A 19,160-nucleotide genomic window follows, 5' to 3' on the forward strand; every position below is an offset into this window, starting at 1 on the left:
CTTGGGTAGTATAAATACTGAAACCTTTTTTGCCTTTGCCCACTAGCATGGTTATAGAAAGTAGTATCTGAATATAATTGATTGTGAGGTGTGTCACACGAAATAATAAGTAGTTAATTAATGAGTTAAAGAAAATATAATAGCAATGTTTACAAATCAGGCTACCTAAAAATTAGTCAGGATTGTTCCCCGTAATTATTTTTACTCACATTTTGATGTTTTCTTAGGGATTAAAAAAAATTCTGGAAGTCTAGCTATTGGTGTAGATAATTAACTGTGTATAACTTTGTTTTTATTTTGTGTTCTTAGTTTTTGGGTTTTGGCATTCTCTGGGTGTGTCTATGGAAGTGTGTAACATATACAATAGTTGTGTATATCCTTTCTCATGTAGAAAAACTTCTGTGTAGGATAGGATCTGGTTTCTTCTAGGTAGCCATGCATACATTAAAAGTTTATGTTTAATACTGAATCTGCCATAGCAATAGAAATTCCAGTTTAAAATTCAAAAAGTTCCAAATACTATTGGCCTAAATAGGAGTATCTTTATACGCAAAAATGGCTTTTTTTTTTTTAATGTTTATTTTTGGGAGAGCACAAGCAGAGGAGGGGCAGAGTTAGGGAGACAGAGGATCCAAAGCAGGCTCTTCCCTGACAGCAGTGAGCCTGATGCAACGATCCAACTCACCAACTGTGAGATCATGACCTGAGCCAAAATCAAGAGTCAGGTGCTTAAATGACCGAGCTACCCAGGCACCCCTGAGGAACCATGAGATCATGATCTGAGCTGAAGTCAGACACTCAACTGACTGAGACACCTAGGTTCCCCCAAAATGGCGGTTATTTTGAAATCAAGTTTAGTACTAAAAAGATGTTTCACAGTACAAATGAAGATGGAATGATTTTTACATTTTACATTAAAATTTTAAATGTGCATAGTTTAAGTTCTGCCCTTCCTCTGTATGCTAGTGTATTGATGGCAAAATAATAGTTTGTCTAAGACCATTGTAATTAAAATTTCATTTTATAGTTATCAGTATAAGTAATGAAGTCTGATGCCTGGTGAAGGCTAAGTACAGCTTGTTTCACAGTTCTGTCTCTCACTTCTGGTGAGTCAAGTATTTTAAGAAGGGAAAAACGAGTTTTGGATGTCAGTTAAACATAGAAAGGCATTAGGAAAGAAATACTTGAGTAATTTTCTCCTTTGGTTTTGGTACGTAATAGGTAAAATGCACAATTTAAGATAATTTCCATGGATGAAGGGGTGCCTGGGTGGCTCAGTCGGTTAAGCGTTCGGCTTAGGTCATGATCTCACAGTCCATGGGTTCGAGCCCCGCGTCAGGCTCTGTGCTGACAGCTAGCTCAGAGCCTGGAGCCTGTCTTTGGATTCTGCGTCGCCCTCTGTCTCTGACCCTCCCCTGCTAACACTGTCTCTCTCTCTCTCAAAAAAAAAAAAAAATTTCCATGGATGAATTTAAGGATGATCTATCATGTTGTTGTTGTTGTTGTTGTTTTAAATGTTTGTTTATTTTTGAGAGAGAGAGCAGAGAGACAGGCTCTGAAGCAGGCTCTGCACTGACAGCAGAGAGCCCAGTGTAGGGCTCCAGCTCACCAACTGTGAGATCGTGACCTAAGCCAAAATCAAAAGTCAGGTGCTTAAATGACTGAGCTACCCAGGCATCTCATCATATTGTTTTCTAAGAAACTCAACTCCTTCTATGTCCAGTAAAGGAAATAATTTGTTGGGCTGTTAGGCTTGTTTTTGCTTGGTTATAAGTCTCTATCCTCAATCTGTAATGCTAATTCTACCAGAGCAGAGAGATTTGTCTGCTGTGCTCTCCCATATTCCCTTACGCTTAAAACAATATGTGGCCCATTGTAAACACTCAACACATATTTGTTGAATGAGTAAGCTTTGAGGATTTGTTTAAACATCTTTTATTTTTTTGGACAAAAAGAGAAAGTTTTAGAAAGATAAGGAACTCTGTAGTATACTCAGATCATACATGTGTGGAATTGTAGAGGGTTTCAGTGTACTCTGTAAAAGAGAGATTTTGAAATATAGGAAATGTGTGAGCAGAGGTGGAATAATGACTGGGTAGAGAATGACCATTCTTTGTCTTGAGGGTTTCTCTGGTATTTGAGTCCCTCTCACTTGAAAGCTATTGTAGAAATTCAGTTCTGCAAACTTTAAACTGAATATGAATGGTTGCTGCTTATGAAATACTAGCTTGTTAAAAGTAAAATGACACCAATCTTTATCCAGGTAAAGGTGTTGCTTCTCCCATCTTGGAAGATACTGAGATGCTAAGTTTGGATATGAAAGAATGCTGTCTTCTAAAGACCATCTAATTCTGTCATTTTGGTTACATGTTAATGTTGCAGAAAATCCAACGTAATCTCTGGTAAAACCTGAGTGAAAGGAAGGAAGAAACAGTGATCCTTATAGTACTTTTGTTTTTCTGAAATAAAACTTAACACTTTATGTAAAGCTTGAAACTTCACACAGTACAATTTTGCCTTGGATTTGTTGAATTCCTCTTTTTTTTTTTTTTTTAAATGTTTATTTTTAAGAGAAAGGGAGTCACAGAATCCGAAGCAGGCTCCAGGCTCTGAGCTGTCAGCACAGAGCCCGACACGGGGCTTGAACCCATGGATTCCAAGATCATGACCTGAGCTGAAGTCGGATGCTTAACTGACTGAGCCACTCAGGCACCCCTGATTTGAATAATTTTTGAGTTGCTCAGTGGAGGACATTGCTATTTTGACTTTGTGGAAAACAAGTTCTGGTAGAATCTCAGGACTGTGTCTTGAAATCAGGTAAAACAGTGTGGTTCCCATCTGTTCCTCCACTTAAATTGAATGTGCTTTATTAAGAAAGGTAGGAGTGTTGAGCCTCCTGGGTGGCTCAGTCAATTTAGAGTCTGACTCTTGATCTCAGCTTAGGTCTTGATCTCTGGGACATGAATTTAAGCTCCACATTGGGATCTGTGCTGGGCATGCAGCCTACTTTGAATGAATAAATGAATGAATGAATGAAAGGTAGCAGTGTTATTCTTGGATAACTTAGTTGTAGCTTATCTTTGATAATTTTTTCCCCATTGAAATCTTTCCAAATTATATCTGAAAACATTTTCCAATTCTTACCTCAGATATTTAAGAACCCTGCACCGTACATAATAGAAAGAGAAAAGAAAATTATTATTTTGAGAATTACTGTGTGTTTTGGTATTTGCAAAAACACCTTTATTAAAATAATCCTTGTGGCATTTTTATGAGTGGCATTCTCATTTTTAAAGACATGCAGAAATAGAGTAGATGTTACTGGCCTTTAAGATAGGCAGCTTCTAGAGGCTTCTGGGTGGCTTAGTCAGTTAAGTGTCTGACTCTTGATTTCAGTTCTGGGTCGTGCTCTCAGAGTTCATGAGTTTGAGCCCTGTGTAAGGCTCTGTTCTGACAGCTCAGAGATGGGAGCCTGCTTCATTCTGTGTCTCCTCTTTCTGTGCCCCTCCCCCACTCAGACTCAGTGTCTGTCTCAAAAATAAACAAACACTAAAAAAAAAAAAAGCTTGTCAGTGGCAGTGGGGAGATTTTGAAATAAAAATTATGTTTTAATCTGGAAGATATTTTTCATTGCTCCATACCTATTTCTTGTTCTTCCATTTGTCAATCCTAGCATACTGAGAAAAAGGTATCATATTCTTAATGTGGTGGTAGAGAGATGGCTGTTAAAAATACCAGGATAGAGCAGAGTATGCTATGCTGAGCCCTGTTACACCTGCTCAGCAGTACTGGAAATCTTGAAATGTGGAGAACTTGATTGAGGTAGAAGACAGAAAGGTGAGAAGATGTGTATATGTGTATATATATGTGTGTGTGTGTGTGTGTGTGTATATAATTTTATTGTGGAAAATATATATAATCTAAAATTTATCATTAAGTATATTTACATTGCGCAACCATCATTTATTTCAAGAACTTTGTTTTATCTTCCAAGCTGAAACTGTTAACTCCCCAGTCTTTTCTCTCCATTTCCATTCCCCCCGCTCCTCTCAGCCCCCTGGTAACCACCTTTCTACTTTTTGTATTAGTGTAGATACCCCCTATCAGTGGAAGTCATAGAATAGTTGTCTCTTTGTGACTGGTATATTTCACTTTGCATAATGTATGCAAGTTTCATCCATGTTGTATCCTGTGTTGGAATTTCCTGCCTTTTTAACACTAAATATCTCATTGTATGTACACACCATATTTTGTTTATTTTTTTGTCCTTGGATTGCTTCCTGGAAAGACTTTGTAAAGAGAGATCATATTGGGGCACCTGGGTGGTTCAGTCGGTTAAACATCTGACTCTTGATTTCTGGTCTCAGGTCCTGATTTAATAGTTTGTTAGGTTGAGCCCCACATTGGGTTCTGTGCTAATAGTACAGAGCCTGCTTGGGATTCTCTCCCTCTCTGCCTCTCCCTTGCCTATGTTCTCTCTCTCTCTCAAAATAAGTATTTTTTCAAAAAAATGAGAGAGATGGTATTGATTTAATGGACAAGATAATAGAATTCTAGACTTGTTAACTTTTATTACTTGTACTTTGGGCAAGTCATTTCTTAGATGCTTGGTTTTCTGTTTATGGAAAAATACCACAAATTCTGTGTAAATGGTAAAGATTTATCTAATAAAACCCCTCATTTTAATTTTGGTGTGTCTCGGGATTTGTCCTCTCTCCTTGATTTACCTGACACTTGGGGTATATATTCTGCTTCTTAACACCCCACAAGATTGTGGCCTCTTTACTCTCAGACAGAGGTAGTAGCCATGTGGAGATTGTGTTTATGGGTGGGTGGGAAGCTCACAGGTAATACTGTTAACTTGATGAGCCTATCTCCCTTCACCCTTTAGTGAATAATAGACTGTATATTTAAGACCCTCAGGTCTTCAATTCCAGACTTGGAGAGTCAGCTGTCTAGTGAACACTTTCAACTATTTCAGTATCCAAAACTGTACTCTTAACGGACATCACTACTACCTGCCACCATACCATTTGAAAAGAAGTAGAAAGGAAAGGAAGCCTGGAATCCAGGATTGTGTAAGCCCAGGAAGGTCGGGGGCTCAAGAAGGGAGGGTGGAAGAGGCCAAACAGGGTGAACAGCAAGAAGCAGTTATTTGTCAGTTAGTAGAGCATTGATGATCTGTGAATCAGACGTTCCCCCCCCCAATATACACATTCATAAAGCTGTGCATGTAGTTTTAGGAGAGTTACTCTTCAAATCCATCCATAGACCTCAGTTAAAACCCACTGGCTTAAAGCAATTTTGGTAGGTTAGACTCAGCCAGATGAAGGAAAATGGAAGAAGTAAAAGGGGAGGCAGAGTGTTGGTGATTTTTCATCAAGGAAGATACAAGCATATATATAGACCAAGATCAAGGAAGAGTGAGGGGATGATGATGGGAGCATCATTCTTTGGGGAGAGTATACAAGTGGGTCATGCACCTAGCTAGGTTGGAAAACAAATGGAAGAGATTGGAACAAATTTGAGGTGGAAAAGAATCAAGTTGAAATTATTAGCTGATAATTTTGAGTGGTAAGAAAAGAAAGTTACTCAAGGAATCTGCTAGCAGACTCAAAATGGATAGAAGATTATAGGCTAGTTTCTCCAGGTTTTTCGAATTGTTTACTTCACATGAAGTTTTTTTTTGTATGAAAATGGGAAACAAAAGTGAAAGAGAGCCTGCTCAATCATTTATGTTTTCTGTTTTCGCTTCACATATTAAAGTTTTCTGTGTCTGTTTAGCCTCACCAGTACTTGATCTTAATTGGTCTTAAACTTTTTTGTTGTTATACCACTTGACAAGTGAAACAAAATCTTATTAGAAACCCATCTCTGGGTTAAATGATTATATTTAAATTGGAAGTTAATAAATAGGTAAACATGGACTGTTCTGGACTAAATGAAAAGTATGACCACCTTATAACCAAATACCTAGAGCTCCTCAGCTAAGGTTCTTAATCTCATAGCACAGTTCTCCATCTCCAGGGGAGAAATTTTGGAAAGTACTGATGCCTAGGCTTCACTCTGAAATGTAGTAATTCATTCCGTTTGGAGAGGGAGAGGGGTGCATGTTAGTGTTTTTCAAAGCCTGTCAGATGATTTTAGTATGCAACTAAGGATGAGAGCCATTGGTCTTAAATAATACAGAATTGAGGGTTTGGTGGCATTCCCCTATACACCTTTGCTGGTCAGGTAACAAAGAATTCCATTGTCCTGTTCTGCCTTTGGGAATGCCTGTGACCTAAACTGGGCCAAAAGTGGAGAGTCAGGGTCACTTGACAAATTGGGTTGCTTTGGAGGAGTAGTATATAGCTCGAGCTTTTTCCAAAGAAAATTTCCCCCAAAGTTTTTTAAAGTTTTTGTTAAGACTTCTCATAAGCTTGTTTAAAAACCATTTATAATTACCTAGTGCCAGTGATAAATGTTAGTTGTGCAATCTTTCCTGTTTTAAAAATAATATTTTGTTACCTGGTTTATGTCTTGAGTATACATATTTTTTGGAGTATTTAAGACATTAGCAAGTTGAAGACTGTTTTTGCCATTCTGTGATTGAATCAAACTGGCAACTAAATAAATGCTTTAATAATGTGTTTGGAATCCCAGGATAAAACTGAAATCTGTTATAAGGCTGTACTCTGAAACAAGCAGATATACAGTTATCCGTTTAAGTTGAATATGATATTAGTGAGACTTTAGCTTTTCACCTTACCCTCTCATTGTATAATCATGTCTTGATTCACTGGTAATATTTTAAAAAAGTTTTTTTTAAGTTTATTTATTTATTCTGAGGGGGCGGGAGAGAATCCCAAACCGGCTCTGCACTGTCAGCGCAGAGCCCGATGTGGGGCTCGAACCCACAAACCACAAGATCATGACCTGAGCTGAAGTCAAGACTCTTAACCAACTGAGCCACCCAGGCGCCCCAATTCACTGGTAATATTAAGGTGGAACAGTTCCTTAATCCATGGTTTTAAAATCTAAAACACATGTACTTTTTTTCTTCTTGTAGGTTATGCAATGGTCTCTGCAAGATGGTTTATTCTTGAATTGGAGCTTTTTAAGACTGACAAATGCTGGTACTTCGTCTTCTATAAGTGGACTATAATTTCTTTTCTCAAGACAACTACATAAGCAGACAAAATTGCAAAGATCTGCCCTGTGTCGAGTATGACAGCCACGACTCGTGGCTCTCCAGTAGGAGGGAATGACAGCCAGGGCCAGGCTCCTGATGGACAGTCTCAGCCCCCCCTCCAACAGAATCAGGTAGGACATTTAAGATACTAGTTAAAGCTACACTGGTATGAATACTATGAGATAGTAAATAATGGAGCATGTTCTGAATAATTTGTGAAGTAACCATAGAACAGTTATTTTAAGAAAAGTAAATACAGCTCTTAAACAGTATAAGAAAGCTCAGGTGCTGTGGCTGGTGATGCTTGAGCATGTGGTCCCTCTTTTGCTGGTGTCTTACTTACACGGTCAGTTTTCAGATGAAGCATTTAAGCCCTATGTCATTTCTAGAGCAAAGCATGAAATCATTCAGTGTAGCCTTTGTTACAGAGCATGGAGTCCAGTCATGTTGTGTTCAAATTTGAGCTTTTCACCATACTAGAGTATGACTGGGTAATATAACCTCTGAGCCTCAGATTTTCATATGTAAAATGGGGAAACTACTTCATAGGATTAAGAGGATTGAAGGAAATAACTGTTTGCAAATAGAATAAATTAGATTTTGGTATCTGATTTTATGTTGGTCTTAAAATTCACAGGGTAGTATTTTTTCTTTTTCTATTCTGTGGATGAATTTGTTTTAGATTTGTTATTTCTTCATATCATTTTAATGTCTTAGAGTCATGGTAACATCATCTTTCATTTCTGACACTGCTAATTTGTTTTCCCTTTCCTGATACTCTTTCCTAGGGATTTATCAATTTCCTTCAACTTGCCCCAGAACCAACCAACTTTTGGCTGCGGTTCTCTCTCCCCTCCCTATTTGTATGCTTTTACCGTCATATCTTTGTTCCTTTCCTTTCCTTTGAATTTAAATTGCTATTATTTTCCTCATTTCTTGAAGTTGAAGTTTAGTAATTGATTTTCAGCTACTTTTTCTAATATATACAGTTTTATATTGAGAATACCCACATAAGACATACGTACTAAATTTGTGATGCACAGCTCAAATGGCACTTAGAGGTGAATTTATAGCTGAGTTGTATTGCACATGAACCACAGACCTCTGCTTACACTTAGTACATGTTTATGTAGAATTCTGTATGGATGAGTTTTTAGGCAAAAATACTGTAGGGTACTTAAATTTGTCACTTGGGGAGAGGAGAAGTTCTTATTGTCCAGTTATTAAGTGTGTCAACTTCATTTTTTTTTTCCTCTCCAGTTCCCACTTTATGCCAAAAAATACTGAAGTACATGGTCATAGATATTGGACAGTTGTTAAGTCTTCTTGTGTCATAAATTTGTTATCCACTATTCAGTTTTCTTTAAACATAGTCAGAGGTTGTGTTGGATGCCAAAGGTGCTATTTTTAAACCAGGAACTAGTGAGAGATTCAGTATGTTTGCTCTTTTTTCTGTTTGAGTTTTACTTATTTTTAAAATCCAAATATAATTACCATACAGTGTTATATTAGATTCAGGTGTATGATTCAATAATTCTGTACATTACTCAGGGCTCATCACAAGAAATGTGTTTCATGTTTGTCCAATAATTCCTGTTGTGACAGGGCTCACATAATGGGAAATGTAAGCAGAAGAGCAGTATACATCATGGTTAAAAACACAAATCTGAGTTCAAATCCTGACATAGAGTTAGACCTGTGTGACCTTGGCCTAATTACTTACTGTTTGAGTTTATTTTTTCATCTATAAAATAGCTGTCTAATACTGTCTTAGGCTGTTGAGGATTAGATAAAATTATTTTACAGTATAGTAGCACAGAGACTTCCTGGAGCATCATAAACTTACTATGATTTCACCTTTAAAATTTTATTCTTTTTACCCAAATCTGTGTTGGGGTTTGAATTATTAAATGTACATATGTTACAGAAACCTAAATCTGAAATATCTAATTTTTAATTAAGACTTCATCGCCTGATTCTTCCAATGAAAATTCCCCGGCAACTCCCCCAGATGAACAAGGTCAAGGTGATGCCCCCCCACAGCTTGAAGATGAGGAACCTGCATTTCCACATACTGACCTGGCAAAGTTGGATGACATGATTAATAGGTGAGTTGATTTGTTTTGTTTTCTTAATATGTGTAATACACAGGAGAACCAACAATTCCTCAGCACAGTGATTAGAAGGAAGAAAAGAGAAAGAGTGGACAAAAATATCATAGTAGTCACACTGCCTCCTTAGTAGCCTCAACATCTTAGTGATTACCAAGTACTTAGTAACTCATGGTTCTTCAAGGATTTCAAAATCGAAAGGAAGTAACAATGTCAATAAAGTTTTTAGAATTAATGATGATGACCCAAGCTGATGTGTTTCTGAAGTAGAACCATATGTGTGATTTCCTTCTTTGAGTGTTTATGAAGGTTTTTTTTTTTCTTTTTGGTATGTTGGTTGGTAAGATTGCTGGATGATTTTTATTATTTTTACATGGTCCTGCGGTAAGCCAGGTCATACCTGCCCCTTGTGAACCCTTTACTAGTCTGAGGCATTTAACCATCTCTGCTATATTTGTTTCTCTTGATCTTCATCTCAGGGGCAAATTTAGAGTATTATTTTTTTTATACTTGTAGTGGAAGACTCCAGGAGAATGAAAGTTTAAGCTTGTGTGCAGGGAAAGAAAAAGATTTAAAGAAGATAAGGGAATGGGGTATCTGGGTGGCTCAGTAGGTTAAGCATCTGACTTTAGCTGAGATCTTGATCTCATGGTTCCTGATTTTGAGCCTTTCGACCTCTGTGCTGACAGCTCAGAGCCTGGATCCTGCTTTGGACTCTGTGTCTCCCTCTCTCTATACTCCCCTACCCCCAAATAAACATTAAAAAAAAAAAAAAAAAAAGATGAGGGAAGGGCGTGTCAGGGGAACACTGTATGGCTGTGGTATTCACCAGGCTGTGGGCTCAATGAGTGAGTGCTAGGGAGGTGTGACACATCCTTTCCACCTCTAAAAAGGAAAATAAGGAAAATACACAACACTTAGAGACATTCACCTTACCAAGTTTATTTTATCCTTTCACTTTCTGAAAAGCAGTTAACAAACTATATATATATATAGAGAGAGAGAGATATAATTTCCCCCCCAAATCTTGATTACATAAGTAATAGAAGTATGCATTGTTATACATGGAAATATAGTGTTGGTAAAGTTCTCTACAATTTCCTTCTTCTGTATACACATCCCAACAAAAAATTACAATAATGGTGCCTGGGTGGCTCAGTCAGTTGACCTCACAGTTTGTGGGTTTGAACTCTATTCCAGGCTTTGCACTGAGAGCACGGAGCCTGCTTCAGATTCTCTGTCTTCCTCTCTGTTTCTGCCCTTTCTCCACTTGTACTGTTTCTCTCTCTCTCTCTCTCTCTCTCTCTCTCAAAAATAAATAAGCATTTAAAAAAAATCTTAAAATTACTAACAATAAGTAGTAGACTCTTCAGATTATCTTTGTGTTTACTGTCATTTGTATTGATTTTTCTACAAATGTGAGATTTTATATATACTATATCATTTTGTAACTTTCCTCACTTCATTTATCTTAAAATTTTTTCTATTAATGTATTTTTAACTCATTGTATTTAATAAGTATATTTAAAAGAACACATTAGCTGCAATTCTAGTAGTATACAATGTGTACCATCCATACATTGAATTATAATGTATAACATATACAATGAATTATAGTTTTAAAAAACCCATAAATTGTATAAAGTTATCTGTTTTGTCCCTGGCTATTCTTTCTCTATAACAGAGACCTAGCAAAAGGTTTTATTGTTGCTTTTTGATTTTTATCTGGTGATTGGTGATTGTTAGTAAAAGATACTTGTTACACAGACTTGAGGACAAAGTTTGCATATATTAGTCATGGAGCACTTTTTCTCAAAACCAGGGTTTTTGGAGCTGTGAGGAGTGTGAGGAGGAAGGAGTAGGAAAAGGATGGACTCATGGATGGTTTGGGCTGCCACTGGGACCACAGAAAGCACCTCCTGGGTGTGTGCTAAATCCTTGTTTTGGAGGGAGGAGAGTACCTATGGAGGTAGAGAGCGTTGGAGACCCTCATCTTACTTAATCTTCAGGATAAATTGTTGAATTATGATGAATTGAGGCAGAAAACCCTCATTTTCCACCTAAAATTTTCTCATGAAGAAATTGAAGACAACTAAGAGGTTCATCATAATTCTGAAAGAGTACTTTCCTATGAACTCAAACAATAAGTATCCATTCAATTGATACTTGGTTGTTATGGTAGTTTTATATTCTGTGTTATTAAAATAACTTCCTTTTGGGGCACTTAAGTGGCTCAGGTCATGATTGACTGGTTCCTGAGTTCGAGCTCCACATTGGGCTTTGTGCTGACAGCTCAGAGCCTAGAGCCTGCTTTGGATTCTGTATCTGGCCCTCTCCCAATCCTCTCTCAGAAAAAAACAACAACAAAAAAATAATTTCCTCCCCCACTCCTTGCTATCTTTTGTTTGACAGTTCTTTAAAAAAAATTCTGTTTGTAGAGACAACAGATGGAACTTACATTCATAAAGCAGAAATTCTGCTAGCCTCGTTTTAATATTATAACATTTAATATTCATATTTAATTTTTTCATGTTGAGGTGAGTAATTATAATTAGTAACTCATTTATAGTGCCTCTTTTTGAGTGCAACCAATAAACATTTTTTTATATTATTAAAATCCTTAGGCCTCGATGGGTGGTTCCAGTTTTGCCGAAAGGGGAATTAGAAGTGCTTTTAGAAGCTGCTATTGATCTTAGTAAAAAAGGTAAGTTTAGATGTTCTTAGGCATTTCATAGTGTATGCTACTAGATTCACTGTCACTTCATCTCCAAAGACTTTGTTTTCCTCTCTTATAAACACTTAACTGGATATTCCTAGACTAGAATATATACCTTTTCTTGCTGCAGCTTATAGTGATAGATATATCCTTAGAACAAGGAATCTTCAGGTGCTTTGGTCAGCCTTCAGGGGTGTTTGTGAACTAGATGAAGTTACACATAAAATTCATGTATATTCATTTTTAAACAAAAATATTCAGCTTACATGTTGATTATTTTATTTTACTATACTGAGAAAATTTGATTTTTCTCTAAAAGAAAAAAAGGCTTGAAACTTTCTGGTCTGGTGTTTTTTACCTTGTCATCTAGAAGTGAAAACTCAGTGTTGGAATTATTTTTCCTAGTGGCTTTGGTCTGCTTTAGGTGCAGCTGAATTCTCTTAGCAAAGGACTGCTATTGTAATACTCATTTCATTTTTATGGCATTGGATATTAAAATAAATGACAGCAACATTTTAGTTTCTGAAATAGGGTAGCCATGGATGTGTTCTAACTATCAATAGGCATTAAAGTTGACTATTTTAAAAATTAATATGCTTATTTGTCTCCATGACAAGGATAATATTTTTTTGTCTTATAATAATTACCTTCATTTAAAGAATGTCTCTCCACATGTTTTTAATCTTGAAAAATAATCAAATTATGAAAAAACATTTCCATATTAATTTGCTACTACCCAAATTTCTTTTGTTCACTTATACATTTTTTGAGCAAATTTATGAAGACTTGCAATAGGCATGTTCTAGGTCCTAACTGTACAGTGATAGGTAAGAACACATAATGGTATCTCATTTAATATAGTACTGAGTGTAAATGTTCTCTTTGGTACAATCAGAATCAAAGAACATTTTATATACAAATTGAATTGCTTTTCATTGTGTTATCAACAGTTAAAGATTTTCTCTGTGTTTGGCAGAGTGGGGGCATGTGGCTCTGTTGCCTTTCTGAAATCAGGTGAAATTAAGCAAAGATAAAAAGCATAAATGCTGGGACAGTGAAAGAGACTGAGACAAAAACATCTTATTCAAGGAAACACTTATGTAGAATAGTATGAAGATATTCATGTCTAATGGATCGTTTACAACCAAAATAAGATTTTAAAAATAGTTGTGAAACATTTTTGTAAGTTTTAGTTATTTTCAGAGAGTAAAATGCTCTGAAGCATTTAGATTCCCTCTCAGTAGCACTGGTAACTCTTTTGCATTCAAGGTCTAGTGTTATAATTTGAAATGTTTTCAATTCACCTGTTACTTGATTCCATGTGCTTTTATACAGTTAAATAATTTTGAAATTCATTGAAGATTATTTTTGTTTCTGAATCTGTTATCTTCATGACACATAGGAACTTTAATAATACTTGTAGTATATTTGTCTTTTTGTCCTCTTATGATAATTGAATTTCTTACCTGTCAGTGAGTAGTTTATTACTTTTTATTATGTAATTGGACATTGTGAGACATCCAGAAAAATAACTTTGTTGACTTTTTCTTTTCTTAGGCCTTGATGTTAAAAGTGAAGCATGTCAGCGATTTTTCCGAGATGGGCTAACAATATCATTCACTAAAATCCTTACAGATGAGGCAGTGAGTGGCTGGAAGTTTGAAATTCATGTGAGTCTTGCATGTGACTTTAAAAAATCTGATTTCCACAGTGATGCCTATGTTGTTTTCTCCTATGTGTGTAAAATACATATTTGGTTATATATTTGATTCATTGAATGATTTAAAGGGTCTAAAACTGAGAAACTTTAAAAATACTTCTTATAATTATAATTTCTATAGAAGGAAGCATGATCATTTTAGGAGTGTGCGATTTAGAGACTTTTGGTTTAATCTGTCCTCCTGGGTTCTCAAGTGCCTTGTGACCACATTTCATCAGTTCTGAGATGCACCATGCACTCATTTTATGGACTACTAAGGAAGAAAAACAGTTAAGTAAGTTAGGAAATCTAATATCTGGAGACACAAAGGCCAATGCAGAGAAATAACATTACCAAACAGAAAGCAATGCAAAAAAACCTGTTATGTCTCAACCTTGGTGTCTTAGAGGTGGTAAAAATCACCTGAAATTTTAAACCACAGGCCAGCATTCAGAGTTTTGTAGTCTGAATTCAGATTACAACTGTGAAACGAAAAACATCCTCAAATGGATAAAGTGGTCTCCGGTTCATGGTGTGCCCAAGTGACTAGAAGAAGCAAACACAAGTTTTCTGTAAGAAAATAGTATGCATTGATTATAAGATACAATTATATCTCAGATTTTACAAAGTAAAGAAAGTACATCTTCAATTGATGAAATGCCATAATTACTCCAGGTTTCTGTTCCCATATTCATACTGTAGAAATGTGGTCATGAGTTGTGAGCAGATGTTTTTATTATTTTTTTTTTAATTATTTTTATTTTTCATTTTTGAGAGACAGAGTCAGTGGGAGCAGGGGAGGGTCAGAGAGAGAGAGGGAGACAGAGAGTCTGGTGCGCGGGGCTTGAACACAGGAACCCTGAGATCATGACCTGAGCCGAAGTCGGGCGCTCAACTGACTGAGCCACCCAGGCGCCCCATTGTGAAGCAGATATTTTTGTGCTGTGTGAACTGTTTTTCAAATATAACCATAGCACAAAAATCTCAACATCTTCAAATCCAATATGTAACTTTACAAGTAAAGAAATGGAAACTTTGCAAGTGCTAGTAGACTTTTGCATTGAGGCTTAGATAGCAAATCTACTCCATCTTGGATAATTAATCTAATGTGTAGATTTTAGAATTGCTGTCTCTAGTGTATAAATTCCGAAGAGAGAAGAAAACAATTTGCATCTTGTCTATAGACATATAGACATAGGGCAGTGCCTGCTTCATTTTGTATGCCACTGCAAATGGCTTTTTAAAGTAGATACTATATAAAGAATAGTAAATATTTTTTTTTTTGAGGTTTGATCCCGATATTAAACAATTCAAATGATCAGTATAGAAAAATGGAGAGATGATAATTAAAATATAGTTAAGATGGGAAGATCTTTATATTTGGAGTTACAGTGATTTGATTTTATAAATCACCTTTCCCCCTTATATAACAGAGGTGTATTATCAACAATACGCATCGCCTGGTGGAGCTATGTGTGGCCAAGTTGTCCCAAGACTGGTTTCCACTTCTAGAACTTCTCTCCATGGCCTTAAATCCTCATTGCAAATTCCATATCTACAATGGTACACGTCCGTGTGAATCCGTTTCCTCAAGTGTTCAATTGCCTGAAGATGAACTCTTTGCTCGTTCTCCAGACCCTCGATCACCAAAAGTATGTTGGTTTGTTATTTTCATAATTAATAGTTTTGCTCTGCCACATAGCTGTCAAAGATCTGAAGCACCTGTTAACGGGAAGAGTAATTTCATGTTACTGTTAAAAGGATTCTGCATTATTTTGTGTGTTGGATTCTTTGCACTGCCTCCCCCCCTTCCCCCAGCTTTATTGAATTATAAGTGAGAAAATTGTTTGGGATTGTGGTTTTTTGTTTTTTTTTTTTATTTTGTTTTGTTTTGTTTTTTGGCATTCTTCATGCAGTTAGTCCCCATTGTCTTCTGCCTAGCCTTTTGGGGAACAGTCATAAATTGAGTTAATATGAAACATACATTGGGTTAATATGGGTAATTATCCTCATAAATAAGGTTAGGAGATGAAATGACTTCTTTGACCAAGGCCATGATTACTGTAGACATTCTAATGTTTTGACTTCAAGTATATCCTATGCCTAAAATGTCATAAAAGTAAGATTATAGAAATTATAAATGATAGAAAACTAGTAAAACTTAAAAAATGTCAAATACATATAGTATACATTGTAAAATTTCTCGAATGTAAATTTTCATATTGGCATAAAAAGTATACAAAATAAAAATATATCCCTAAACTCTACACCTTTAAATAAGTATTATTTAACAATATGTAATTTTTAAACTTTAGAATCTAGGGAACCTTTAATATTGTGGGCCTTAGAAAAAGGAAAATCCAGCCTGGAAAATTTGGATTTATACATAAAACTCTTGGTTTATTCATTTAAAAGTGGAATCATCAAAATGTGTTAAACTTAGAACTGGAATTTTTTTGGTATTTCCCAAGATTCATATTGTTGCTACTTGGGGCCTATTTTTGTTTTGGTAAATCAAATTAATATCTAAATAATGACCGTCACCAAAATATACCTGTATTTTTCTTTTTAATTTTTGCTCTGTATGTCAATGAAAATCTTTAAGACTCAAAGGAAACAACTTGATTTAAGATGGCTTCTGGTTAAAGTGGAAGATCTTTTTATGTCTTTCTTTGAAACCTAGCTCTTCTTAAATATTACTAATTACAGCATGTTCCTAATTGCTTAAACATACATTATAGTTGAAAACCTAGGAGGATTAGTTTGAGACTGATTTTATTTTTTTTTACTTTATGTGCATATGCTATTTTATATATATTTCAAAGCTTACATAGTGAAGTGGTGGTTAATTTTGTAGAGAATTTACTTGATTTAGACCTAAAATCCTATCAAAACTACCTTTAGCTACCATATTGTGTCTTTAAAGCATTTATCTTCTATTTCCGTTTTCCCTTTGTCCTGGACATGATTTTTGTTTTTGTTTTCTAAGTAGCTATTGAAATTAATTTTGCTTAAGACTTAGGAAAGAAATTACCTTTAAGTTTTACATACAGGCATGCTTTTAACTCCACAAACCATTGGTTATCTCAGCTACATTATACTTTGAGTTACTGCTATCCCCTAGTGAAGAGGTTGAAAGACAATACATAGTGTTGCATCCTGGTTATCTCTAAAGTGAGAATCGGGGACTTCACTTGAGTCACCAAAGGCATCTTCTATTTAGGAGCAACAAACACAATACCAGTGGTTTGTATTTACTTAATAGTTCACTCTTATGCTGTAAGATTATTGTATTTATAGGGGATTTTATATTATTCACAACTATAATAAAAATGGATTTAAATACTGTCTTAGGTCACCAAATAACCTTTTTTTTTAAGATTTAAAATTTTTTTGTCCTCATAAATTAAAAAAAAATTTCCAGGTAATAAGGTATTCTCCTATAATGAGATCTCTGAAAGAGAAACCTGGCTTCTCGTTCCTGTTAACCAGGTATATTGTTATGAGCACACAACTGTGTCCTAGTGACCTCAATTGTACTGCTGTTCGTGCTTTTTTTTTCCCCTCACAGACAGGATTACTAGGAATAATATGTACTATTTTGTTTTATTTCAAAGATGATTTTAGATAATGACTTACTGAATTTCCTGTTTCTAGTATTTTTCAATCAAAAAATTACTTCAGATGGTGCTTTTCTTCCCTGAAATCAGCACATTAACCTTTTCCATTAACTGTATTGCAGGGTTGGCTGGTGGATCTTCTCAACAAATTCGGCACTTTAAATGGGTTCCAGATTTTGCATGATCGTTTTATTAATGGATCAGCATTAAATGTTCAAATAATTGCAGCCCTTATTAAGTAAGTTACGTTTTTAAATGAATCTTCAGTGCATTATAGGAATTCCTACTTAATTGCTTGATAAAAAAATTTTTTTTCAAGTATGAGTTCCTCTTTACCTTCTAATTGGATTTTTAAAATATAAATCAGAGTTCAGTCCTCGTTAATTATAAGAAAGTGAGTATTAACAGATGTATTTTATGTGTGTGTGTGTTTGTTCTTTCAGACCATTTGGGCAATGCTATGAGTTTCTCACTCTTCATACAGTGAAAAAGTACTTTCTTCCAGTAATAGAGATGGTTCCACATTTTTTAGAAAACTTAACTGATGATGAACTGAAAAAAGAAGCAAAGAATGAAGCCAAAAATGATGCTCTTTCCATGATTATTAAATCTTTGAAGAATTTAGCTTCAAGGGTCCCAGGACAAGAAGAAACTGTAAAGAATTTAGAAATATTTAGATTAAAAATGATTCTTAGGTAAGATGTTTATCTCCTGTAATAAACTATTATATGGATGTTTAGAATCATATTTAACACTGAATTTCTCTCCTAGACTACTGCAGATTTCTTCTTTCAACGGAAAGATGAATGCACTGAATGAAGTTAATAAGGTAATATCTAGTGTATCCTACTATACTCATCGACATGGTAACCCTGAAGAGGAAGAATGGCTCACAGCTGAACGAATGGCAGTAAGTCCTTTGATTCTTCTTCCATGGATAAGAATCTGCCCAAAACCAAAATCAGAATAGCTTTACTTAATGTTAGCAATAGTAACATTTTAAAGAAAACCTTCAAACTGGCAGGTATTTGGATTGATTTAGGACTCTTAATCTTCGAAACGTTCTGTAATAAATCCTCAAAACTTTCTGCAATAACAATTTCTTTGGTAGTGATCTAGGTAGTTTAGCACATCTTTGATAAACTTACTGCTGAATGTAGATGTTCTTAATTATTTTGTCTGAGGGGTTTAGTTGAAATGGAGTAGATAAAGGTGCTCTTGAGGTTAGATCGCATAGTATCTGGTGCTTGATGAATGAAGTGGCCTGTTGTCATTCGACCAGTTCCACTTACAGATTTTAATAACAGAAATACAGTTACTAGAATAAGATCTACATAAATTCATGTTTTATCATTTTAAGAACTTAAGCACTTCTGTTTATACTATTTTAACATTGAAAGTTTAGGCAATTATTTACTATAGATACTTGTGTATTTTGTAGTTTTAAAATGCAGAAGTTTGCCATTTAGGAAACATCGGTTGAATAACTTGAGTGTATACTGTCTGGTGGTACTGAGCAGACATCTGTAAAAACTGTCCTTGCCCTCACTGTGGCCTCAGTTCAATAGAGGAGACATTAAATGAAATGTGATAAAAGAGTGGAGGATATGTAACCATTGTCTCTGTGTTATGGGGGCAGGTGTTAAACATCTGTTTTTGTGTATGTGATTTTGTCATCTGCCTTTTTGGGAGGTTGAACCCCATGCTTCTCAGTGTAGTCTGAAGTCTGGTTCTGGTCCTCGAACTGTTGCCAGTCCTGGATGAGTACAGAAAATGGCATCAAGTGTTCAGAAACGGTTGTCGTGATTTGACATTGCCACATATTTATTTTATTTTACAG

The 19,160-nt window shown here is 35.5% G+C and overlaps 1 protein-coding gene across 2 annotated transcripts in view; it reads left to right on the top strand.

Annotated features, from left to right (window-relative positions):
• Positions 1 to 19,160, top strand: part of USP9X (ubiquitin specific peptidase 9 X-linked) — a 124,657-nt gene that overhangs the window by 24,655 nt on the left and 80,842 nt on the right. For both annotated transcript variants that reach the window (XM_029930811.1, XM_029930812.1), the window contains exons 3-10: positions 7,052 to 7,305; positions 9,137 to 9,282; positions 11,910 to 11,989; positions 13,559 to 13,671; positions 15,134 to 15,352; positions 17,443 to 17,558; positions 17,764 to 18,015; positions 18,092 to 18,230. In XM_029930811.1, coding sequence (XP_029786671.1) covers positions 7,210 to 7,305; positions 9,137 to 9,282; positions 11,910 to 11,989; positions 13,559 to 13,671; positions 15,134 to 15,352; positions 17,443 to 17,558; positions 17,764 to 18,015; positions 18,092 to 18,230 — 1,161 coding nt within the window. In that variant the 5' untranslated portion in view covers positions 7,052 to 7,209. The remainder of the gene's footprint in view (positions 1 to 7,051; positions 7,306 to 9,136; positions 9,283 to 11,909; positions 11,990 to 13,558; positions 13,672 to 15,133; positions 15,353 to 17,442; positions 17,559 to 17,763; positions 18,016 to 18,091; positions 18,231 to 19,160) is intronic.

This window comes from Suricata suricatta, chromosome X (assembly GCF_006229205.1).
Source record: "Suricata suricatta isolate VVHF042 chromosome X, meerkat_22Aug2017_6uvM2_HiC, whole genome shotgun sequence".
Taxonomy (NCBI): domain Eukaryota; kingdom Metazoa; phylum Chordata; class Mammalia; order Carnivora; family Herpestidae; genus Suricata; species Suricata suricatta.